This window comes from Hetaerina americana, unplaced genomic scaffold, assembly GCF_022747635.1.
Source record: "Hetaerina americana unplaced genomic scaffold, ioHetAmer1.1.p SCAF_9, whole genome shotgun sequence".
Classification (NCBI taxonomy): domain Eukaryota; kingdom Metazoa; phylum Arthropoda; class Insecta; order Odonata; family Calopterygidae; genus Hetaerina; species Hetaerina americana.
In genome coordinates, this window is record NW_027287538.1 from 45,513,716 (window position 1) to 45,540,591 (window position 26,876).

Below are 26,876 nucleotides of genomic sequence, written 5' to 3' on the forward strand. Positions count from 1 at the left end.
CGGATTTAAGCGCCGCACCCTCTCTATTCGCTAACGTGCGTACGATCTGTACCGACCCTTACGAAGTCGTGGGCCAAATTCAATTAACTCCGTTTCTAATAAACGATCAGGGAATGCGACGTCGTGAAGAATTTCGGCATCTAATTAGAGCGTCCTGATTTTTTTTTAACATGAAGATATATATTGAATTAAAAAATTTCCAGCAATTTTCTACCTTCATCAGAATTGTCGCTAAATCGCTATATAACGTCTAGGTCGATGCAAAAATTCACCACGTTCATAATGCCGGTATAGTATGGATAATCTTTCCATCAAAGGTAGGCTCTTGGATGGTCTCTTACAGATGTTATTTACTCTGTATTGTGTGGTCTTTTCTGCAATGTTTCCTCATTCAGTCGTTTTTCCTGTTTACTTACCTTGATACAAGCAAAAATTCCTCTTCCTTCCTCTATGTATACCTCGGTTAACAAAGTAGCACCTCAATCAACCTCTACAATGTTCTGCTATCTGCCAATATAATGTTCAACGATCAAATTTTCCTGCCTTCTTTGGATTTCACCAAACAAATTTCTATCTCCTCCAACTATTTTTTAAAACTTCGTCCAACATTTACAGTTCCAAGCCTAGAAAACCTAATATAGAGTAAGAGAAAAATTTTCGCACTAGAAGAAAAATAATTAAATAAACTTTTTCCTGCAAGGAAGGTTGAAATTTTTTTTGATATTTCAAACTTATCACACTGTTTTAGACAGAGCCAAGATGCAACACGCCGTAAATAATTATACATTTGAAGGAGAATCCGTGTTTAAAATTAGTAATAAGGTGTCTATGAAATATTTATGTTTGATTTTACTAAGGTCAAAAATATTACCCCACTTAATGAGAATCAATGTTAAAAAAACAAAGGTTATACAATGTTTGAGAAAGAAGAAAGATATATTAAATAAGGAGGTCATATATGAGAGCATGTGGGACAGTTTACCCATCTAGGAGGTTTTCTGGACCAAAATGGTGAAAGTATAGACAGGATAGGATAGACATAAGGCAAAGTATTACATTAGGCAAAGAAGCTTTCACAAGGTGGAGAAAGATAGATAGTCATCTTTATTTCGGGGCAAGATTGAGATTATGGAATCTTCTACAACCTAACCCTGACGAGGAGGGCATTGATGAAAGAATTCTGTCTGAGGATGATAAGAAAAACTAATGATAATACTGATTTTGGTTTTGTATGACATGGAAACATGATCATTGAAGCAAGATGTAAGGCAAAGATTGGAGAGTTTTAAAACGTGAGTGTGGAGAAGAATGGAAAAGATTAAAAGGACTGAAAGGAAGACAAACGAAGAAGTGCTAGGTATGGTGAGGAGGAGAGGGGATTTTTGGAGAAATCCAAAGGATGCAGGAAAGATGGATTCTGAACATTGATTAATGATGGGATATTGAGGACTGCGATAGAGGGGAGAATATTACAGGCAAATACAGAAGGGGTATGAATAGGATAGGCATATTGGATGGGTTGAAGGGAGATAGGAAGTATGCAGAATTGAAGATGAGTTAATTGTAATGCTTAATGTATGGTTGGTTGTATTTGGAGTGACAAAGGGACGTATCATTGTATTATAGTATATGTTCATCCCAAACCCACCATAAATGGTAGAATACAAATATTAATCATTCCCCATTTATTGCCTGCCTCCCTTAGCTCACTCACGCAGCAAAGGTTATATTACAGATTAACTTTCTTGAATAATTATGGAAGTATGTCTCTACGGCAATGATGTTGAAAATGGGTTATTATCCCCATTCTATTACGGTAGGAGAGATCATATCAATAAAATTAAAGAGATTTCAATAGAACAGATGGATCTAAAATACTATTTTTCCCAGGAATGATAAAAAAATAGAATAATGTTGTCCGACCTCAGTAGGCGATAAAAGTATTTTGGGTCAAAAGTAGTTTGATGTGTAATCACCCCCTGCCACACACCTTCGCAGTAGCTTGCAGAGTACTATCTATGTAAATAAAATTTTAAAAACTCTTCCCAACAGATGTAGGTAGTTTTTCCATGCCTACATTTCAAAAGCTTCTCATTTTGTGTCCATCCTCATGTAGATTGTCATCATCATCTATAAGGTCTATGCATTGCAGCATTCTGAAGTTTGAGATTCTTTTCCTAGTGAGATGAAGAAATAAAATGCTATATGATATGGTGGTCGATTTGGGAATGAGAAAGAATCATTACTGAAGCCATATTTCCCTCAGGGTTTAGGTAAGTTTTAACTGCTCTGTAAATCACAAACACTACAAATGTCAAAATCCACTCCAGATTAAATGATAGTGAGATAGTGAGGGGGGGGGGGAAGGGTAAGTGGTCCATCGTACAGGCTGCTGCACAGGCTTTGCATGGTGAAACTGGATCCTTACCTCTTCTTCTTCATACCTCATCCCAAAATGGTGTCAATTTCTTATCGAAAGTCCTTCGCCTTTAGGAGTAAAAACAACACAGCATTCGATTCTGACAAATTAAATTCCTGGCACAGACCAAAGTAATGAATGATTTTAAGGTCTCAAGTTTTTGTATGATAAATCTTATCCCTATCAAAACTGTTTATTGATATTCTAGCATTTCATAAAGTGTGGCTTACAAATTTCTGCTGCATCATGAAAATCCTCATGTTGGCATGCTAGCAATGAGATGAAATCCATCAATCTACTTTAATTTTACTTCTGGAAATGGTTTAGGGATGAATTAAGGCTACTTTCTAGACTTTTGAATTCAAGTTAACTGTGTCGGGACAAGAGATGCAATGAAAACTGCTAAAATTCTTGCATCCATCACAAAAATATTGAACGGTTATACCAAGAACAATTACAATTGGAATAGATTTTTCAATATAGATGATGAATAACTAGTATTTGGTTTAATGTTTAAGGAATATAATTAATACATTCAATTTAATGGGTTCACTTGTGCTGGACTCAGAAAAAGCACACTGTTCTTATCACTTGTAACAGCAGGGAGTGCACCCCAAGGTCAAGGTTTCATCAAGGTCATGTGCATCTTACCAAAATGTGTCTGGTGATCTCCTACTTAAAATTCCTTGAATCTAATTGTTTTTGAAGCATTTGAATGACATAGAATGAAATTTTGAGCTTAAGAAAGTTACAGAAGCTATGACAAAAATGGCATTGTCTGAAATTGTTGGAAAATAATGAAATTTAACAGAGGAATTCAAAAACAGAATACATTACGATCGTGGTTGAAACAAATTACAATTAGTCTGTTTCGTCTGGAATTCTTTTAAGCGCCATTGTTCGCTTCCACAAGGAAAATTTCATTCTTTCTTTAGGGATATTAATTACTTTATGCAAATGACTTAATCTTTTAGTTAGAAGTAAGCTGATAGTAAAAGTCAGCTAGGACCAGTTTCACATGAGTGCAATCAAATTTCATATAAAATTAGGCTGTTTAAAATTAACAATCACTTGAGTACACTTATAAATCTTAATTTTTCTCATCACCATTCACCTAAATTACTTTAAATTGATTATTAAAATTGCTTAAAGTATAAACGAATTGAGTAGCTTCAGGCATGATGTGATCGAACATAATTAATAACTGATCGTAGAACTTTTCCACAAGATAAAATTTTTTTTTACGACCGGGTTTCCATGTATTACATCATCATCAGGTAACCTGACCCAATGATGATGTAATACATCGAAACCTGGTCGTAAAATAAAAAAATTTATCAAGTGGAAAAGTGCTACAATCAGTTATTCATATTATGCTTAAGGTATAATTCCAAAGCATTGAAAAAAAAGACATAAAATTATCAGTTTTATTAAATACATTACATACCATATCTTACAATGAAAAAGAATAATTATATTAAGGTAGATGACTTATGGTGGAGTATTAATTTGGATTTCAGATCTATCAAAAAAAAAGGATTTTCGGAACCCCTTCCGGAGATTAAAAGAGTACCAATGTGATTGAGCCAAGATCATTTTTTTTACCAACATACCATCATTTTTTTTTAGAGAGATTCTTTGAAATCTGAGTAAATGGCTATCTTTGTCTCAGGATAAAATGCGAAAATAATTTTATTTTAAAACAATAGCCATCCAATTAAAAATGTGTGATGAGTTTTTTTATTTATTTTTTTTTTAACGGCCCCAAAAAGCATGCAAACTCTTGCTCACGAATTATCATGATCATTTCTCAAACGGTTACGGGTTTTCTTACGCTTCATTGAGATTAGGGGAGGGAGAATGGGGAGAAAACCAGAGTATCAACAAAATTAACAAAAAATAGTGAGGCCCACAGTTAAAAACAATATTGCGTAAGCCAAATACGCAATAATAGTGGTTACTTGGGAGTCTTTCCCAAGTAATGCTTCACGATTAACAAATAAAAAGAGGGGGGGGAGGGGGGACAAACACAACTGGGACTACACACACTGATAAATACAAACCAGTTGAAAAAGAGCTTATCCCTGTCAACTCATTGGTCCAAAGTCACTTGTGGGAATTGAACAGTGCCATCCTCGTATTCGAAAGTTGGCTCGATTCGCAAAACTTGCTGCCGCACGGTTTCACATTCATTTGACCCTAATGCTCCTCTGTTTGTTCATGTTGCTGAGCATCAAAGCGATGTAAGATGTTAGCAGGTCATCCATCTTGTAGCCAAGTGGTGTTTCACATAGAAGCTTTGAGCCACGTACAAGGTTGCCAATGGTCATGTGGAAATAGGAGTTCCCGGAGGACCAGTTGGATATTCGAGTGAATGGATGAGTGATGAGGATGTCCTGTTTTTGCAAAGAGAAAGATGGAATATAGGAAAGAGAAATTATCAGAACTCTAGGGCACAGTTCGAACTCAATTCACATTATCAACACTAGTGGATATTTTGATGTTGATATTACCAAGGACATTCATGTCATAGACCCAAACTCAAAAACAAAGTAACAATGTTATAAATTGTTACTCTGTTATGCATCTCAAATATAAATTAACAACATTGTAGAGTGTTATTTTATTATATATCTCAAATGCAAAAGTAATGATGTTACAAATTGTTACTCTGTTATGCATCTCAAATATAAATTAACAACATTGTAGAGTGGTATTTCATTATATATCTCAAATGCAAAAGTAATGATGTTACAAATTGTTATCAGTTGCAAAACTCAAACACCAAGCAACAATGTCATAAAATTATACTTTGTCATATATCTGAAAAACAAAAGCAACAATAAATAACAATGCTACACTTTGTTGATTCATTATATATCTTAAATATAAAGTAACAATATCAAACAATAAGTAACACTGTTGAGGGATTAAGTAGAGCTATACCACTTATCTAAATGTATTTGAAACCAACAAAAAGCTAAAAATCACCATTAAAACCCTGCAGTGAACAGCTAACAGCATTTTACTTCAACTGAATAGAGAGATATGTTACAAATATTTTCAAAGAAGTCTCCTCAAAAACTGATTATGTGCATTCATGTGCCATTTGAGTATAAAGAAATTGACATTCATTGGCTACTCATGGTTGATTTAACATAAGAGTTACTACACAAACTAAGTGATATTCCAGAGCTGGAGTTGGAAAACAAGGTAAGAGCTGAAAACTTCAGGGATAAAAATGTAGAGAAAAAATATAAGTACAGAAATAATAACTTTGTTTCCTGGTAGTATTTGTATGCATAAAATATGTATTATATGAACATGATGGTGAGCAGTAATATATTAAAAATGGAGTATGGAGTTAGTATTATTGAGCACAGTAAAATGGGGTGATGACCAAAAAGGCTCCTTGCCTCTTGTCTTTTAGTTATCAATTTTAAGTGGAGAAGCCTTCCTTTATCCCATAGGCTGATAAGTTTCAAAATCCAATAAAGATGGTCAAAAATAAGTTTAGAACAGATAGATTTAAGATGCCATTTTTTCCACGAACAATACGGGGATCATAAAAACACTGTTTGATTATGGTAGGGTCATGTTCGGAGTTTAAAATTATTCTGGAGTGTATTCACCCCCTGCCACACACCTTGGCGGTGGCTTGCAGGGAATATAAAAATAAAATAAATGTGGACAGCAGTGAACCCCAAAATATATTATTTTTCAATTACATTGGTACCTGTGACAAAGAGTAATTAATAACATACACATATTGAGAGAGACATAATACACCAATTAACATGTTGCAGTTGCAATGAATAATGCATTACAGCATCAAGGAAATTGCAAATGGGAAGACATGAATCAAGGCCAAAAATATGGACATCAGTTGGCTTCAAATATACATAATTTTGTATCTACATTCATACTCTCGTAAAAGTTTACTGGACATACTGTATATGGCAGAGCAAGACATAATTAAAATGGCAACAAAAGTGGCTGATTTGGAAATAAAATGAATCGGCCGACGAGGTTAAGAAGTTCATGGAGGATGACTGAGACTAAAGAAAGAAAATCTGCAGAAATGTGTATAACACAGCATTAGATAGTAAATTTCAATCGCCACTCACAGCAACTAGGGAATACTAGTGCAACTAGGGCAACTAGGGAATACTAGTAATTAGATCTACTCAATTGCATGCACTTTCGCAAACCTCGTGTGTTTTATTGTCGAAACCCTTTCTTTCCGTATGACCTCATTAGAATGCCTTTAAATAATGAAGCGCTCTATACAGTATTGTTTGCTCTGCCTTTTCTGTTTTTAAGTTTCCCCTTCCATCCGTCGTCTCTCTTCGCGAGGAGACCCTCCCACTGCCTGCAGCATTGGGTCACATTCCCTACCAGTGTCCTTGGGGAGGAGACCGTGGTATGTTGTATATCCATGTGGTAGTGGAATTTCACCTTTTTACTTATCAAATTCTAGCTTGCACATTATTGGATACATTTCATACTGCATCCTAAGGTTAGATGATAGTATATGTATTTGCATGCATGTAGAATGAAAAGATTTTTGCATTAATGTACTTATATGCCACTGTGGGTATAGTTTTACATGTATGTGTTGATTTTGCCGGTAGTTTTCTTTTTTAAAAATTCCTCGTTGAAAAAATGACACATCATAGTAATCATTCCCCCCTAATGTTACCCCTCTTGATTGAGGAATGCAGGCCTGATGGCTTGTTTGGACCCTTATAAATTAATAGAATAGAACCTTTGGAAATGGATATGTAAAAACTAATTTTTTTATTCAAGAAATGATTTTTGAAGCGTAAGTTTGAAGTGAGAAGTGTTAAATGTAAAATACATATTCAAACTTATAAAGTTATAGATGCATATGGGGTATGTTGGGAGAGGATTGAGAAAATATTCCTGGGAAACATATGTGGGAAGTGAGGTAAGGGGAGAAAAAAATAATGATATTCCATTAACAGTAAAATACCACTTGAGCAGAGAATGTGAACAGATCTGTTGCTGTAACTGACAGCTTTTTGATTCTTAGATAAATCTTATTATTACTATCGAAGAAACATGTATGCATGTAATTTAATCAATTTCTTTCAAATCCTTACCTTTGTGGTTGGGTGAATAAGACTAACACCATGCTTGTTGATGGCAATCAAGAGTAACTCTGGGAAGTTGGGTTCGGTTGTTTGTTTGACTTCAAAGAAAGCAGATCCAAATGTTGGCCATCGATAAATTATTTTCAAGAAAGTTATCTTTGCATCTTCAGGACTCATGCCTAGAAAACAAAAAAATACAGCAAATGTTAATTGGAATAGACTTCCATGCCTATACTGAAATTTATCAAGCTAATGGATGTGAACAACTTTGACTCTTTCTTTTTTCTTCATGTTGCCCAACCAAAGTCAAATTTCTCTTACCGGCATCTTGGTTAAAGGCTGCCACTATGCTCCGCTTCCAGTCATTGCTACTCATTTGTTTCACCAAGTCACCGGGTATGAGGTCACGCAGCATGTTTCTGTTTGAACATGAATTGATCATTAGTTATTCATTTTAATCATTTATCAATGAGAGGGAAAGGAAAACAGTTCAGTGTCTCTTTGAAAATATCACGTTTCACAAGCTATAGCAATCGGCAATACGCATATGAATAATTACATTAATCATGCTAGTCTTTGGAGAATGCAAGAAAAACTATGTGATCCACTCACGGAATCGCTTGTAGTTTCTGTTTGTTCTCTCCATGCCGAACCCTGAATGCCAATGCGGCTAACTTGGAGGCCTCTTCCTTTGAGCATCGGTGATAGCCTCGCAGAAGCTTGGGGAGTTCTTGGTGGTAGTGGAAAATTAAGTCAGCATTTCGATCTTTTCCAGGAACTGTGTTTGTCCAGAGTTTCTTCATGAAGAAAACTTGATAGGTGAAGTGCTGACCAGCACCTGAGCAGAGAATGACAGTTAAAAGTCAGCACCAATTCTCGTGCATGTAACTTGGCAAATACAATTTCAAATAAACAAAATTTTCCATACAAATATGAACTAATACATGCATTGGTGAGAATCCAACCTTTTCTGGAGAGAGGTATGAAAAAAAGCAATCACCTTTCCTACATCCTACATCTTGGCAGATGGTTTAAGGAAATTAAATAAAGATGAATGAAGGAATTAAGTTTGAACTTTCTATCAAAAAATAAGCGACATATATCTTCGAAGTATTAAATTAAGTATTTATTTTGATGCTATGATTTCCATTTTAAAACGGTTTGCATCTTTTGCATGTGCCATGTGATAGATAATCCTGATGCAATTTCCTTGATAAGTACTTATTTTTTTGATTTCAGCAATTATAGTTTTAATCAGAGGACAGAGAAATGCATTCTAAATAACACAAGTGAACGCACCATCTCGGTTAGGTTTGGCTTTCTTGATCCAATCAGCTAGGTGACGAACAAAGTCAAAGAAGAAGTCTCCCTCAGGCACAGAGATGACCTTATCAGCAATCTTAACAAAGAGGCTGAAGCCTTCACTGGACCGAAGGTTAAGTCGCTGTGAAATGTTGTGGCAGAAATCCTTTGCTCTTGTAGAGGAGTCTACTTCAAAAGCCTTAAATTAAAAAAAAACAGAAAATCATCATATCCATAAACAAAACAAAACATATCATTAAGACAGAAAGTTCAGAGGGCATAAATAAGATAACATTTACTTGTTAAAATCAGAGGAACTGAATGCCCAAATGTTTAAAGGTATTCTGAGATGATGATATGCCAATATAACTTTAACCTTTTACATTTATTTCACTGTAATTATGAATACCTCATATAACAGAGACTTAGTCCATATCGTACGCCTGTATGTATATTCCACAGAACTATTTACTTTCTGAACCAGAATTTGATTTAATTGACAGCCATTTTCAATGCAAAAACATACGAAAATAAAGATTTGGGAATTAGTCTAAGAGTGATACGGAGAGTCTCATTCCTAAGGTCCCCTTCACAATTGTCAGCCATGAATCAAGGCAAGTAAAGGCAAAATCAACCTTAGATGGAGAAACCCATTGAATGGGCTTAAGTTTCTATCATTTATGGCATGAGTTACCATAAAAGTTATATCTTAAAATATCAACACTGTCCCTGTATCATAATTACTTGAAATAGATGCCAAAGTTTATCAATTAATAATGAAACAATACCGGTATTTTCTGTATGATGGTTATATCTGTATGCATACATCTGTTTTAGATATATTGATTCATAATCGAATTTCTGAAGTGGTTTCCATTCATTGCCAAAGGGAAACGTTAAGAATCCATCTTCAACTAGACTTTTTTCAGGAAGAGGGGTAATAAAAATTCTGATTAGAGGTTTCCAAAGCGTAGCAATTTCATTTAGATTAGATAATATTGCCATTCAGTTCTTGATAAATTTTCATTTGATTAATTCAGCATATTCCAGTAGTTTTAGATTTGATATTCATACTTTAAAGAAATAATGAAAAGGAAAACTTGGCCATGATCTTAACAATATGATTCTCAATTGCAAGATCAGATAAATCAGTCATCAAAACCTATAAAATCTCAGCTACTTAAACAATGAAAGTCTAACCAAAATCAAGAATGGATATCACTATGACCTCAAGGGCTTGTAAAATCACAATAATGTATATTATATTAAAGACACATATATCTCTAAATGATGCATTCCATTAATTTGCATAATGAAATGTAGCAAGTACCTATATCATGTGAATCCATTTATGTGTTGGAAAAACTGGTCACTGTATTTTATAACTATGGAATAATTACCATTGGTTTCATGAGCATACTACCTTGATCAAAAATTTCCCGGAATTTATTCAGAAAATTAAAAATACAAGTTTATTCATCTAAATCTATATTGTCCCCTTCAAAGTAATCCCCATCGACTGCAACACACTTATGCCAGCGCTTGATCCAATCCTCGAAACATTTTTTATATTCGGTTTTCGGTATGTCCATCAGTGCTTACTGCGATTTTTCCATTACTTCCTCTCGGCTGCTAAAACGCGTTCCCCGTAATGGTTTTTTAACTCGATTGAACAGAAAGAAGTCACAGGGAGCCAAATCAGGTGAATTCGGTGGCTGTTGGATGGTATTTGTTGCATTTTTCGTCAAAAAATTACGAATAATGATAGCACTGTGCGACGGTGCGTTATCATGGTGCAAAATCCACGAGTTTTCTGCCCACATTTCTGGTCTCTTTCGGCGAATTGCTTCACGCAAACGTCTCATAACGCCCAAATAATACTCTTTGTTTACTGTCTGGCCTTCTGGCAAAAATTCATGATGCACTACACCGTTGTAATCCATGAAAACCGTCAGCATTGCCTTCTTTTTTGACTGAAAACGACGTGGTTTTTTTGGTCTCGGCTCATTTGGTGAACGCCATTCACTTGCCTGATGTCTGGATTGCGTGTCGTACTCATAAACCCACGTCTCGTCTCCAGTAATGATCCTTTTGATGAATGTGGGATCGGATTCAGCCTCGCAAATCATGTCTTTTGCGACGTCAACACGGTCTCTTTTTTGCATGAAATTGAGGTCTTTTGGCACCAACTTTGCTGCTACACGACGGAAACCCAAATCATTAACCACAATGTCTTGGGCGGATCCATAGGCAATGTTCAAGTCCTCCGCTATTTCTCTGATGGTTAATTTGCGGTTATTGACCAACATTTCTTTTACTTTATCAATTTTTTCACCGACTTTCGATGTCGATGGTCTGCCACTGCGTTCATCATCTTCGATTGACTCACGACCACTTCTGAACCGCTCGTGCCACTGGTAAACGACCGTTTTTTTTAGAGAATCGTTGCCGAAACACTTTTCCAACATTTCCAACGTCCGTGCGCCACTAAATCCGTTTTTTACGCAAAATTTAATACAAGTTCGTTGTTGCAAATTTAAATCCATTTCTGCAATTGTAAAAAATCGCCAACACACACAGAGATAGATGTACTCTTGGCTACGTAACTTTTGCAAATGTCAAGTTATGACACTAAGATTTAAAGGGAATATCAACAACAGATGTACCAATTTAACAAAAAAAACAGAACTCAAATCGGAACGATGGGAGCGCCACACGGTGGTTATTCCGGGAACTTTTTGATCAAGGTAGTATTATACAAACTCGTATCTACAATGAAAAAAAAGTCTTTAACTTCATCGAAAATATTTCTATCCACTGTCACCTGAAATCTTGTTGCATTAAGGTAAATCCATGTATTTGGTGCTTTTCAACTTGTATGGTGAGGAATAATTTTTGGATAGAATGGAAAGGGTTTGAAAGTGAAGTGGGTAATGAGATAATTACATCAGATTTGTAGACGATCAAGCAATAGTCAGAAGAGAGAATACAGTTGTTTTCGATTACTTTTTCAGGACCGAGGTGGAAAATATGACATAAAAATAAACTGCAAGAAAACCAAAGAGATGACATGCTAAAAAAATATGAAAGGCTAAATCAAGCACTAAAGCAGGAGGAAATAAACTAGAGTTGGTAAAGAAATCCACATACTGGGAAGTATTTTGGGAGAAAATGGATGCAATAATTGAGACCTTAGAAAGAGAATTGTGTTGGCCAAAGAAGAATTTGCAAGAAGAAGGAATTTGAGGTCAGATTCATGTACATTAAAATCTAATGGACATGAAACCTGGTCTTTGAGACAAGAGGAGTAACATAGATTAGAGGCCTTTGAGATACATGAATGGAGGAAAATTGAGAAACCTAAGTAGGTCAGAGAGGAGGACAAATTGCTGAAGTTTTAAAGAGGGTGGGAAGAGAGAGGAAGTTGCTGAGAGAATTTCACAAAAGGCAGAGGAATTGAATGGAGGAAAAATTGAAAGATGGTGATATGCCAGAGGTTGTGATAGATGGGAGACTATTAGATCAGCAGGTTAGAGGAATTAAGAGAACATGTAGACTTTTTAAATGCCATTAAGGCAATTTAGAAGTATGAAGAACTAGAGAAGGAAAAAATATAGCACAAATAAAGGGAATTCCATGCAAAATTTGAAACATAATAATTGTAAGTGACAGTCCAAAATATTGAGGACATACATAATCTTTTAATGAATAAAAATGCATAAAAATTTACAACTACACACTCAAAACTGAATCACTCATGAAAACATCAGATATCACTACTTTCTGGATCAATTTTCCCACAGAACACACAAAAAATTCTCCATATCAGGTGGCAAGGGATAATTAAAGTTTATCCTTGTTAAAATAAGACTATAAGATATGAGTTTTTTGATCAATGGTCAAAGCATCTTACACCTCACCAAATTCAACACTAACCTCATCAGTGTCATCAGGGAAGTAGACCTTGTGGAATATTTGTGTTGTCTTGTGCTGGATGGCTTCTACTTCTACCTGATGAGGAGGGAATTTGCGCTGTCCATGACGTAGTGTCCTGTGAAGACGCTGTAAGGAATCTACTGCCACAGGATGACGACGTGTCCTAAGGAACAATGTGAGCTCCTAAAGGAGGGAGAATACAAAAAGAAATCATTTTAATACATTAAACATATGCTTGATATCTTATATAATAACGTATATAGGTAACCCATTTCAGAGCAATATAATAAAAGCAATACCAGCAAAATCGACCAAGGTTAACAAACGTATTATTGAATTAACATTATCAGAAAAGATTAAGTCATTTAATTATCAGTTCATCTTAACACCTGGAATACATCTCCATAATCAAATGAATTATTTTTTAGCACAAGTGGAGAGTAGCCCATGAGAGCCTTTGTTGAAAGTGCCAACTTTAAGGAAAAATCATGCAAAACATAGCAAGGGAAGCACATTTTTAATAATCCCAGTTGATAAAGTGTACTTCAGAATGTTTCATTGAAACTTTCACAAGATCTGCAATAATTGATCCTGATATAGTGACACTTTAGTCTGCTTCATACATTAGTATGAATGGACAATTGCTTTTAGAACTTAATTGATTCATTTCACAAAAAGTTTACACTAGTTTATCAGATGGTGATTTAATTAGCTTTTACTGCATTACTTTCTTCAATCAAAAAAGAACCATTCAAGAGCAAAGCATTTTGTACTGACCTTAAGAAGGGCATGACTGCAGGCAAACAAACCAGTAGATAGCCACATCAGTTCCCAACCTCTTTCCTCGCTGAGCCTATTCGGGTTGTCAGTAAGTTGCTTCATAATTTGGCAATAAATTTCATCTCTTAATATTTCCTGAAATGGTAATCAAGAAAACATACTGAGCTACATGAAAATATGAAAGGTATCAGAGAAAAGCTGAAAGTGGGGCATTGCTGTGACAAAGAGAAATGGCATTCTTCTAAAAGGCTTGCGGGACAACGCGTGGGCAAATTCTGCAGTTCTTACATGCTTGAGGGGGCCTTCAAATATTTGGTCAGTGAGTTCATTTGATGGCCTGGGACGTCTGGAAGGCAAATCGCCCATGTACTTGAGGATAGTTGAGGATGAGTAGCAAGCCTCCTCTGCCAATTCATCCCTCCCCACCAACTTGCGAAGCAAGGGCTGTTTGAGAGGTTCCCGGGAATGTCTCCAGAGTTCATCTGCTCCACCTCGCCTTGCTGATGTCAACGTCAGTGTCCTTGAGACAGTTCGCTTAGGTGGAGGCCTGCCGTAAACATTTATTAAGTTGGATTAGATGGTCAAAATAAAATGCGAAAAAAAGCAAAAGATTAAAAAAATAATACTCAGGGCAAAGAATCTTAGGGGAATGGGAAAAATTTTTTAATTAATCTCCAATTGAGTATACAAAAATCAAGTATATCAAGTAGTTTAAATGATTAGAGAGACTGAGAAGGGAGCAAAACTGGAACAAGCCATTTTTTATTGCTATGTCCTCATGTTTGCCTCTTGAATTGGGCCAATGCTTACATCATTTATACTGAACAAAGACTGTTTTACAATTCCAAACCCTAACGATTTTGAATAAAGCCGTTGACAGGCAAATATCGAAAATTATTTCCTCTTGACCAAAATATTATTGGAAAAAACTATCTGATTTTAATTTATGAACAGTAAATTCTCAATTATCCGAGAGCAGATCATCCGTTTTGAGAATACCTTGTGTAATTCTACCTAACCAGCACCACAAAATTTTAGTAAAATATCACAATTAGGAAGTGAATGGGATGCTTTGAAACTTTTAAATACTTTTTAAAAACACGCATATTTGAAATACCTCAGTCTCCTCAAAAGTTTTAAATTTTGATCAACAAAATCAAAAGTTGTCGGTAGTATTTAATGTTTTAACTTCAAAATTTTTGTACTATCCATACATTACCATTATTTTTTCTTTCTCATTTCATTAGTCATGAGAATTCCATATTTCCCTCAGTTCAGGCAGGCAAATATAACGTTTTATTATGTAACAAATAAGTCACTAATTATCTACAAATGCATTATTTTAATCAGTATCAGATGATGAATATGAATCCATACATCAGCGATCCTTTGTCAATATTAGTCATATGCCAATCATTTGTTTTTCCCTGGCTATGTGATTGGTTTAGCTTTCTGACCATAGGTTCTGCTATTTATTTGTTGGTATTTCTTTGGGTTCTTGTAAAACTATAATTTAACCCTTATATAAATAGTGGAAAATTATTGCAATGTCCATTGCTAAAAAACACGAATAATAAATAAGGAATGAAAGCAGAGTTCAATTCATTCCTAAACTAAGTTACTTCTTTTTTTAACTATTTTGATTCTTACAATTTGGATCTGTTTATATCACAGCCATATTTTCTACGTATTTTGATTATCTTTGTTTTTCAATAATCCATACTTCATCATGAATCCATTAGCACAAATAATCGAGAATGTACTGCAATTGCATTGAGGTGGACAATGCTGTGTAAAATGTAACAACTTAAAAAGGTAAAAATCATTTTGCCTCGACGGGGATTTGAACCCCCAATCCCTTGATGTACGGCCAAGTGCTTTAGGCAGTTAAGCTACCATCCTCTAACACTCGGAAATTTTAGGGGCTTTAAAAGAACAAGATCTAGGTCAAGGAGAATGATTTTTACACTTTGAAATTTTTGCATTTTATGCCCATTAGCAGATGACTCCATTATAAAGTAATATATTGTAGCGGCATCTCCCCTCTCCCATAGTTCTTTGAACACTGCACAAGTTTGGATCTTACTCTCAAATCCCAACACTAGACTCAAGAATAATAATGAAATTAACAGCTTGAGGTTTACAAAGACCTTCAATCAGTCTGGCAACTTTATTCTATTAATTTCCACCTAATGATTGCTCAGAAAGCCATTTTAGGCTCAAAATAAGATTCATGAGAAATGACTGTGTGATTATATTATTTATCCCATTGATGAATAACATGAAATGAACCTTCAGGACATTACATTATAATATCTATGTGAATGTACCATTATGTGTAGCTATTATTTTGGATGTCTTTTTCCATTTTGGAGTCTTTTTGATTTATTTCACAGAAGTTATATTAATGGACAATCTCATTACATTGATGATTATGATAAGTAATCTACTGGTTAAGGTAGGTTTTTGGATGGACACAAGTATCTAATAAATATCTGGTCTCTCCTAATAAAAAAACAACCCAACATCCTACTCTACAACTAGCCTCTCTTCATCTCTGCATACTTTCTTCATTCCGTCCAACATTCCTATCTCATTCCTGCCCGTTCCTTGTTTACCTAACATTCTCCCCTCTATCACAGCCTTCAATATCCCATTGCATATCGATATGCTTATCATCCATTGTTCCCCTCTCCTTAGGGTTTCTCCCAGAATTCCCCTCTCTTCCCCCACCATACCTAGCACTTCCTCCTTCGTTTTCCACTTCTCCATCCATCCTCCAAAACCACATTTCAGAAGTCTCCAATGTAGACCTATCATCCTACTTCAATGACCATGCTTCCATCCTGTACATAGCTACGCTTCATATCAAAGTTTTAATGAGCCTTTTCTTAACATCCTCACTCAACATCCCTGTCATCAATTCCCTCCTTGTTGAGAAAGATTCTTTGCCTAATGCAATTCCTCGTCTTATGTCCATACTATTTTGACTATTTTAGTCAAGAACACTTCCAATATAGGTAAACTTCCACCTGCTCTACTTTATTGACTCCTATATTGATATTTAAATTAGCCTCTCTCTTTCTGGAAAACTGCATAACCTTTGTGTCATTGACATATACTCTCATCCCATATCTATCGCACTGAATTTCCAATTCACTCAGCAATGCTTGCAATCCCTTGGCTGACTGACAAACTAAAATTTGGTCATCAGCAATTCTGATTAAATAAAGATTATTATCATTATAATCTTGTTCAATTCAGCCCTGGGGAGAAATACTTCACTCTTTCTTTATCCAGGCTCTCTTTACATAATGACTGAATTTTTCAGTAAGTTTCTCAGGGTAAAAGATTTCAGATTTACAAAGTACAAATGCAGTGCTGAATTTCATATTGTGTTTGGAATGAATATTTTTTTTAGAATCAATCATTTTCTATCCGGAAATCATGACAGGCTCTTGTCATGAAGAGAATGTTGGATGTCTAAATGTCACTCAATTACCTAATTGCTTTTTAAAGAACAAACAATGATTACCTGAAATGATCAAGGGCATACTCGGCCAAAGTGTGGGGCCTTTCTCCTCCCTCAATGCCATTTGTTTGCTGAGGTGCGATGGCATGCAGTGCCTGCAGCCGTCGGCCACCACTTCCCACCTCTCCATTCGTATCAGCACCAAAGAGACCCTGAAAATACATTTAAAGAATTAAGAGTTATTGCAATATTTTTCACAGCAATCCCCAAAATGAGGCAACATTTATTATTTAATAACTGTAATATCTTAAAACTAGGCAAGCTTTTCCATGGACTGGGTTCATTTAACTTTTTTATTAGCTCACCAACATAATGAAAACTAATATTTCGTTCAGCCTGCAGGGCTTTTCCGTGAGTTTCTCAGTAAATACCAACACAAATGTAACTAAATGGTTCAATGAGGTTCCCTGTTGTTTGACCACACATTTCTGGAATTCATATAGACTCTCCTGGGCAATCAAGCACATTACTAATTCAGTTGCGGCCTGTTAGATGAACCAAGGGTTTCAACCTGATGGCAAGTGATTGCTTTAATATTCTGATGTTCTACACTTATTTCAATTTTAGGGTGACTAACCATAAATTATAGTTGGTCATCAAGCAGCCATTATCCTATTTGGCTGGAATGTATTACCAAAAATGCATAATGTCCATCTATTATACATGATTTTTTTTTGCATTTCAAGTAATTCATTTCTTTTACCTCAATGTTTTCAATGAATTTCTCTCCAAGCAATGCATGAAAAAATAAAAACTCAAAGAGTACCTCATTCCATCAAAATCTGGAATTATTCTACAAAGTAGGCTTGAATGGAAATTGATATATACACTTCACTTCATCAATCCATTTACGCCAACCTTTATAATGCCTCATTAAATCCAATTATTAGGTAATGTGAATGTTAACTTTACATTGAGATTACCGACAAATCTGATTTTATAAGCAAATAAGATTGCTCATTAGTGAATGTGACTATTGCAATCATAGCACCTAATATCATCTGTCAGTAATTGAACTGTTCTTTGGTTGGTTTTGAATTTAAACAGGGTTTTGACCTTTACCGGTGGTTGAAGTTAACCTTCAGTTAGAAAGAATGTCTAAAACCTGGACTTAGTGCATTGAATGCCCTTGTATAAGATAACCAGGAAATGACACAGAGACTTGGTAGTAAACAGTCATCTGCTTAATTATCATAGAGAGACAGATGAATGAAAATTTCACCACACCTTGTATTTTAAACAAACCTTGGGTCTTATATGTTTAATTTAAGTATCAAATTAGATTTATCCAGCAATTTTTTTTGAAAATTATCATTTTTGCATCAATGTGAAATACATAGTTGCACATAAATCATAATTTAACTCTTAGTTTCTTACCAAAATGTCCATAGGTGGTTTTGTGAGTGATGGAAGGACATAAACAGCTTCAGCTGGGAAATCTCCCCTCTGTCCAGTCCTGTCGCACCTCCCTACACACCATCCTGAACTCATGACTGTTTCACCAACACTTTCATCCTCAAGGACAATCAGCTCACCCTTGAGAAAACTAAGGAATGATGACCCCTCTCCTGAAATTTTAAGATCAGCTATTTCACTTTATCGGTACAAAAATGAGTTTTTAATATTATGTTTTAGTGGTGAATAAAATTCTAATTTTTTCACATGCTTTTCCACCTTTTGGCCTTTCTGGTCACCTATATATAGAAAACTAGAAATATGTCAGAATCAAATACAAGAAGGACTCTTGGGCTTTTGAGGAAATTCTCTCCTTATTAAATCTCTAAAGAGCTTTTTTTTAACCTCTATTCATTCCATACATCAATTCTCTGTTGGTTAAATCCATTTCCACTCCTTCCCACTTAACTCATATCGAACCGAACATTCACGATGCATGCATACCTCACAGTTTTTTTTCTGAAGAGAAAGGAGTACTGAATTAAATTTAGTTGTTGTGTTATTGCAAATCAGCAATGGATTCCCAAACAAAGCTTTAACTGCACCAATTTGCTGTGCTATCCCCCTAAAAACCTTTAAAACTGGCAACACAGGTTGTGTAGGCAATTTAGGTCATGGATTTTTATGGCTGCTTCTGGTACGACTGCAGATTAATATAAAAAAATCACTATGTACATTGAAATGTTTTTGAGACTATTCCAAAATGATCACTTGACATTTCCAGGGCAAAATATTTCACTCAAATCATCTTGTCACCCTACAGCAACAGCAAATACAGTAAATCAGATATGTGATTAATTCAGAATGAAATGGAAATGAGGTCATCAACATATGATAAACATTGAAATTATTGCTAATAAGCATATTTTTCACATGAGATGACATCATGAATGGACAGCACTTGGTAAAAAATCAAATAAAAAATCAAGTGGAATCAGAAGTACATATCTCTCTCAACGAGTTATTATGACTTTTAGGACTCCAATTGATTTAAAGTAATTAGTAGAGTCATTTATTTCATACATGTATATTTATTCATGTTCTACTCTTTCACTTGAGAGTATGTGGCAGAAGAATTTTGCCCTTGTACATATTTTCAATATATCCTATTTTCCTCACACATACTTTTAACAAATTCATGTTCAATTATTTTTTTCCATCTTATAATGCCAAATCTAACATTGGTAAACATGAAGCTGTCATGATATTTATACTTTAGTGACGTATCCAGCCATTGCTATCATGCACTGTGATGGCAATGAACCATCTCTGCACTCATTTCTAACTGAACTTCATCAATCATAAAAGAATGATCACACCAAAATGGTATGCGTCATTGGATTGGACTAAATGCAATGCAGGTCAAACAGGTTTTTCATTAATTAATGTTGATTATGAAACCTAGGCAGAGTAATAAATGGCAGCTTTATATCTCAAATATTTTGCTGGAAAGTCAGTCATTGGTGAAAGAGAACTGTAAATATGAAAAATAGTGTATGCTATCATCATTTTTGAAGTGAAATTCCATTAAATGGACACCTATCTATGAATTCCGAATGTGAACATTGACTAAGTTGATAATTTTTGTCTTTCACGATGTATTTACTATGGGAGGTATTGCTATGTTGAATAGATACTCATTCATGAGAGTAGGCTAGACTTTTACAAAGGTACAGGAGAAATGAGTACTCTTGTAACACAGAGAGAATTATTATGGCCCCAAAATTATATTGGCAGATTTGACTACTGGGATGAAACAAGAGAAAAATAGAAATTTTCTCAGATAGATTCAAGTACTTGTTCTTCCCTTGCAAGAAATGAAATCATAACAAAATGTAAATTGAATATATATTTACTTAAATCTAACATTCAATGATTTATTGCATAGGCATGTATGTAGATGAGAATTTTTGTGGATGAGCTAATACATATTCAAATACATGTATGAACTAATGTAATATATAATAGCTACTTAGTTAAATGTATATAAAAGTTGTGTATACATGACTGGTGTCCTCTGGCACATGCCCTAATGACGTTATGTAGATGTGTGTAAAAATAAAACACAGAAAGGATGAGCAAATATGTATAAAAGGACAATTCAATCAGTAGATAAAAATACATTGGACTTGAGTCATACCTGGTGCCTTGTAATCCTGTAGAGCTATGACAAACTTGGATCGCTTTTTCAGTCCTTCCAAGAAATAAACCACAAGGTCTCTAATATCTTCTGCGTTTGTACTCTGGAAAGTAAATTCTTCTCCCCGGACAGTGGACAGGGTAAATGTTTGGCCAAACACTTTATTTGTCCTACAGAGAAAAAAATACGTTCATTACACTCTTAAAAGATTTAGATTGTCACATGGAAACATAAATTTTGAAGAAATATACAGATTTAATGTCCTAAAGACATTGAAACAAATTATATTTCAGAATGAAATGCATTCATAAGATATAAAACGGGTTCTGGTGCACAAATGAATCTTCAATATAAGTATTAGTCCATTTGGAAATGTAATAAAAAAGTTAATTTTCTGAAGTTTGCTGGGCTATTTTTAGAGTGAAAGTAGATATGCACAAGAATGATGAGAGATAATATCTACGTAATAATATTAGTGATAACTCACTTATGACTGGACACAGATGTAATTTCTGGGAAGGAGAGCTCAAGTAAAACTTGTTCCTGGTCATCCACAGCATACACACCGGTCCAGTTTACAGCCATAATCACATCATTTTTGGGTAAATTAGGACCTAAATTTCAACGAAAGCACGGATTATAACTCCAGGTTATAGGTTCAGGAGATTCCTTTTCAATTAAGCCTTATCTTTGACTACCATTTTGGTTTATTTTGTTTTTGGCATAGAAATTCCTATACATTGTACATGCTCCTTGAGTTATGAGTTCTTTAAGGAAACAAAATTACAGGAGAAAGGTCAGATGGGATTCTTTCAGCCACGTTTCAGCTGAGAAGGCAGATCGTGATGAGAATGAATGACTTTCTGGGAGTTTTAATTTAAAATGAACTGTGATTAACACAATTTAATTGATTTTTAAAATTATATTCAGCCAGGATGAAGTGCTTATGCTGATGGCTACAGTGACCCACGCTGAGTGGGTGGTTAACCAGTTGTGTATAGGTATCTACATTGCTGCATACACAGTCTCTGTTGACATATGTAAAGCTATTGTATTATTGTATTTGATATGCAGGCTATTTAGCCAATTTATCCACCTTTTGGGGGCATGTCATGAAACTTGGCAGAACTAAGGTTTCAAATGCCCACAAATATTTTTGAATGCATTTGATCAATTCAGCCTCTTTATTATATGATGAAAAATATAACACAAATGTTTTACTCAATTTGTAGCCCTGTAATGATATTTTGAATGGTTCAGACCGACAGGTCTTTCATTTATTCCCTAACATACTACCTTGATCAAAAAGTTCCCGGAATAACCACCGTGTGGCGCTCCCATCGTTCCGATTTGAGTTCTGTTGTTTTTGTTAAATTGGTACATCTGTTGTTGATATTCCCTTTAAATCTTAGTGTCATAACTTGACATTTGCAAAAGTTACGTAGCCAAGAGTACATCTATCTCTGTGTGTGTTGGCGATTTTTTACAATTGCAGAAATGGATTTAAATTTGCAACAACGAACTTGTATTAAATTTTGCGTAAAAAACGGATTTAGTGGCGCACGGACGTTGGAAATGTTGGAAAAGTGTTTCGGCAACGATTCTCTAAAAAAAACGGTCGTTTACCAGTGGCACGAGCGGTTCAGAAGTGGTCGTGAGTCAATCGAAGATGATGAACGCAGTGGCAGACCATCGACATCGAAAGTCGGTGAAAAAATTGATAAAGTAAAAGAAATGTTGGTCAATAACCGCAAATTAACCATCAGAGAAATAGCGGAGGACTTGAACATTGCCTATGGATCCGCCCAAGACATTGTGGTTAATGATTTGGGTTTCCGTCGTGTAGCAGCAAAGTTGGTGCCAAAAGACCTCAATTTCATGCAAAAAAGAGACCGTGTTGACGTCGCAAAAGACATGATTTGCGAGGCTGAATCCGATCCCACATTCATCAAAAGGATCATTACTGGAGACGAGACGTGGGTTTATGAGTACGACACGCAATCCAGACATCAGGCAAGTGAATGGCGTTCACCAAATGAGCCGAGACCAAAAAAACCACGTCGTTTTCAGTCAAAAAAGAAGGCAATGCTGACGGTTTTCATGGATTACAACGGTGTAGTGCATCATGAATTTTTGCCAGAAGGCCAGACAGTAAACAAAGAGTATTATTTGGGCGTTATGAGACGTTTGCGTGAAGCAATTCGCCGAAAGAAATGTGGGCAGAAAACTCGTGGATTTTGCACCATGATAACGCACCGTCGCACAGTGCTATCATTATTCGTAATTTTTTGACGAAAAATGCAACAAATACCATCCAACAGCCACCGAATTCACCTGATTTGGCTCCCTGTGACTTCTTTCTGTTCAATCGAGTTAAAAAACCATTACGGGGAACGCGTTTTAGCAGCCGAGAGGAAGTAATGGAAAAATCGCAGGAAGCACTGATGGACATACCGAAAACCGAATATAAAAAATGTTTCGAGGATTGGATCAAGCGCTGGCATAAGTGTGTTGCAGTCGATGGGGATTACTTTGAAGGGGACAATATAGATTTAGATGAATAAACTTGTATTTTTAATTTTCTGAATAAATTCCGGGAACTTTTTGATCAAGGTAGTATATCTGGTTCTGCATTGGAGAAAGAAGTAGGTGAAGAAGTAAGTATTGGATAGGAACTATTATTGACATTGAATAATAAATTACATAATAAGAAAATACTTATTTGATGAACTGAACTATGTAATTATAAAGATTTATTGGATCAATAATTATAATCACCGAACATGATTTCACGAGAATGAATTGTACAGTGAGTATTAATAATTATGTAAATAGTAGACTTGTGAAACTACATGATTACAGGGTGCAGCACTTAAATCCGGACAAGCATGTGTTTCCTCGAATGAGATTTCCTCGCCAGATTAGCGAAACCTTCCCCAGACTTCTCCGAAGCAATATACTTAGCCTTAATATCGTTAACAGTTGATCTGGGGTACCAGAAGAATCAAAATTTTGAAATATAACATCCAGCATGAACACTTTCGATACTAGTGGATCTTTGATTGTACTCCGAACTTGTATGTAACATCTCGGCCATTTTGAGGTTATGACTGTTTACTAGATGCCTATTGCTTCCAAGAACTCCAATCTCGACCTCCAGTGGAACAACGATATGGTGAGAAATTCAAATTGAAATTTGTCCGGATTTAAGCACCCTTTATACTTACTTGCAGTTACTACGTATGACAATTATGTAAAATTTTTATCTCATCTAGCATGCTCTCTGAACATATTATCTGATAACTCATGGACAAAAATTGTATTTAAATCTATGTAACTTGGATAATTTTGATTGGGGTTTCTCTTATTGTTGGTTATATGCACAAAAGTTTAAAACGATGCAAAACCTTGAAAAGGATGAAAAAGCATAGCATAATGGCACTCCCATGATTTTTTCCTCAGGAAACATATCACTGCATTCTGAGTTTCAAAAATAGCTATCCTAATTGAACAAAATATAATTAGCCAAACTCATACGGTGTTATGCAAAATAAAAGGAATATTCTCACCTGAATTTTGGAATGCCTCGTAAAATCTTGAGAATAATAATGGCCATTTGAACTTGGCATAACTGACTATGTCCTCTTTCACCCGCAAAGGTAGCACTTTCTCTTTCAAGTAGTAGCTCTGTTAGAAAAAAAATCCATGCAAAATAAATAAAGCAGCATCATGCAAAAATATGTAAGCAGATGACAAATCATATTTAATGGCACATAACTAATTAAATCAATGGAAAATTAAAAAAATGTACCATGCAAAGTTACAAAGTGGCTTCATAAGGAGGAAAATATTAATAAGAAAGAAAGTTAAGCCTAAAAAAAAATTTCATTCAAAGTATGGACGATTTTTGTAGAAACACTGATTGACAAACATTAATTATATGAACTAATTAAATATTTATGAGGTGTAATCAGAAAGAAAGTAGCAATTGCACATCCCTGTCATCACCAATTAAGTTACACCAAATAATAATATCTTGTAAAGCAACCTGCTAATCTAAGACAGACAGTTCTGATAATTTATTAATAATTTTGAAATTGAGCCTTATATATTTTGTAAGGCAATGGAAAACTCCAAATTGTGTCAACAAATTAATGGCAGATATCTTCAATTTTGGGGGAGACAAAAACTTGTCCCTGCACACAAGAAATGCCTCGGATTTGGTTGCTAATTAGTACGGTGAAAATTAAGAATTTTATGATGATAAATGTTAAAAAGAAATGAAATGGGTAAGCATTTTTTAAACTAGGTTGTCTATTAAGATAACTATAAAAGCAAGACAGGAAAGCTGACTTGTTATATAGCACATTAATATTTCATCCTTCCTAGAGATTTGATTAATTAAAACCAGAATTCAATTTCAAGTGATTCATTATATCAAGGTGTCTACTGTATTTCATGAGTCAACAATTCATTCTTCCTATTGAGAATATAATCATGAGCTGGTTACATGATTTTAATTCATTGTTCAATGAATAAGTTATGCTGAGATGGGCAATGGTTTCTGGCCATAGTTATATCCAGTTTTAAAATACATATTTTAAAACTTAAAAAAAATTGATATGCATCAGGTTACATCAACATTTTCCAGAAAAAAAACATGAATGAAATTGTTCAATTAAGGCAGACAACAATTGTTGAATAATTTGATACAGAATAAATTAATACAATTTCAATTCATGTGAGTTGATAATTATTCATCCAAGGCCATCAAAATGGAGAGCTAATATTGTTTGAATATAAAAAATTATTTCAGCTACTTTTTTATTTTACAGAATTGTGGAATCAATATCTCATTTGAATATACACAGCAGTTTGTCATGTCATTCTATGGCACCCATTACTTATATCTACCTACTAATTTGTTGATGAAGCACTATCATGAAACTTCACTCAGTATTAATGCAGGTAATACGAATGCCCAAATATTTCAACTAAGAAATGAAAAATTTACACAGACACATGCAGGTAAAATTTCAGCAATATCTTTTTCAAGATATAAAAAATCAGTGTAAATTTTGCTAAAATTAGTGGAAGAAGGTATTTCTATCAAAGATGACAGCTTTTTATTAGAAACGGTATTGAATGGTAGAATATCTAAATTCACATTACTTTCAATATAAAAGAAAACTCACCTTTTTGAATGCATTAAGCACTAGCTGAGCCCATTGGTCAACAGCTTTCTCACTAATATTGAGACAATAATCAGGAATATAACTGGGCAAGAGTTTATACAGCCTCTCTGTGTTCATGTCGGTCGAATACTCAATATAGTACTGTTGTGCAGCAATCATGGCCAAGTCTTCATCCTGAAAAAAATTTTAAAGCATAAGTAAAATGAATTCATGTAATTTCTAGTTTAGGACACCGTTAACAGATGATAATAGACAGCACTAACAGCATTGATGTTTTTAAAATACAAAAAAAAGGTTATATGACTACGCTAAATTTAAAATACATAGAGGCTTTTGCCAGTCCCATTCACAAAATGAAATACATAACATTTTTATTAATTTGCTTCAGTATATTTCCAAAAATAGAAGCAAGTGGCCCAATAACTATCACAAAATCAACTGGTAGCCGGTTACTCAAAGCAACAAATTATTTTAAAAGTCCTCTGAAGTCAATTCTAAACATAACATTAAAGCATGCAGAGCTTAAATGATGTGAATATTATATGCAATAAGCACTGCTAAAAATGTCATTGTCATTAGAAAGAGAGATGAGGCTGTTTTATGACAATGATGATGATATCTGAAAAATGTCTGTTAAATTACTAACCTCAGGGGTTAATATTTCTCCCATGTAAAAAATGTTTGAAGGTATGTTTTGGATGGATACAAACTGAGCACCATAATATTTCTATGGCTCACCTAACAAGACAACTTGACATGCCACTCATTGAGGTCCGCTTCAATTCAGCATACTTCCTTCTTTCATCCCATTCAACATATCTATCCAATTCCTACCTCTCGTGTGCCTAACGTTCAACCGTTCATACCTAAGTCTTCAATGTTTCATTGCCAATCACAATACTCCACATCAATCTTTTCTGCTTCCTTTCTCCCAACAATATCCTCTTTGTTTCCTCACCATAACTTGTTTGTTCTCCTATCTGTCCATTTCACCTTTCCC

General features: G+C 34.8%; 1 protein-coding gene across 1 annotated transcript in view; it reads right to left on the minus strand.

The window, feature by feature from the left end:
- Positions 1 to 3,832: 3,832 nt before the first annotated feature.
- ck (myosin-VIIa ck) overlaps positions 3,833 to 26,876 on the minus strand; it is a 327,005-nt gene continuing 303,961 nt past the window's right edge. Inside the window, exons 26-39 of the mRNA XM_071597488.1 lie at positions 25,877 to 26,050; positions 24,251 to 24,368; positions 21,169 to 21,295; positions 20,682 to 20,851; positions 18,464 to 18,654; positions 17,090 to 17,238; positions 13,843 to 14,101; positions 13,552 to 13,689; positions 12,775 to 12,957; positions 8,836 to 9,037; positions 8,149 to 8,374; positions 7,858 to 7,955; positions 7,546 to 7,715; positions 3,833 to 4,815 (exon numbers count right to left, since the gene is read on the minus strand). Coding sequence (XP_071453589.1) covers positions 4,609 to 4,815; positions 7,546 to 7,715; positions 7,858 to 7,955; positions 8,149 to 8,374; positions 8,836 to 9,037; positions 12,775 to 12,957; positions 13,552 to 13,689; positions 13,843 to 14,101; positions 17,090 to 17,238; positions 18,464 to 18,654; positions 20,682 to 20,851; positions 21,169 to 21,295; positions 24,251 to 24,368; positions 25,877 to 26,050 — 2,412 coding nt within the window. The 3' untranslated portion in view covers positions 3,833 to 4,608. The remainder of the gene's footprint in view (positions 4,816 to 7,545; positions 7,716 to 7,857; positions 7,956 to 8,148; positions 8,375 to 8,835; positions 9,038 to 12,774; positions 12,958 to 13,551; positions 13,690 to 13,842; positions 14,102 to 17,089; positions 17,239 to 18,463; positions 18,655 to 20,681; positions 20,852 to 21,168; positions 21,296 to 24,250; positions 24,369 to 25,876; positions 26,051 to 26,876) is intronic.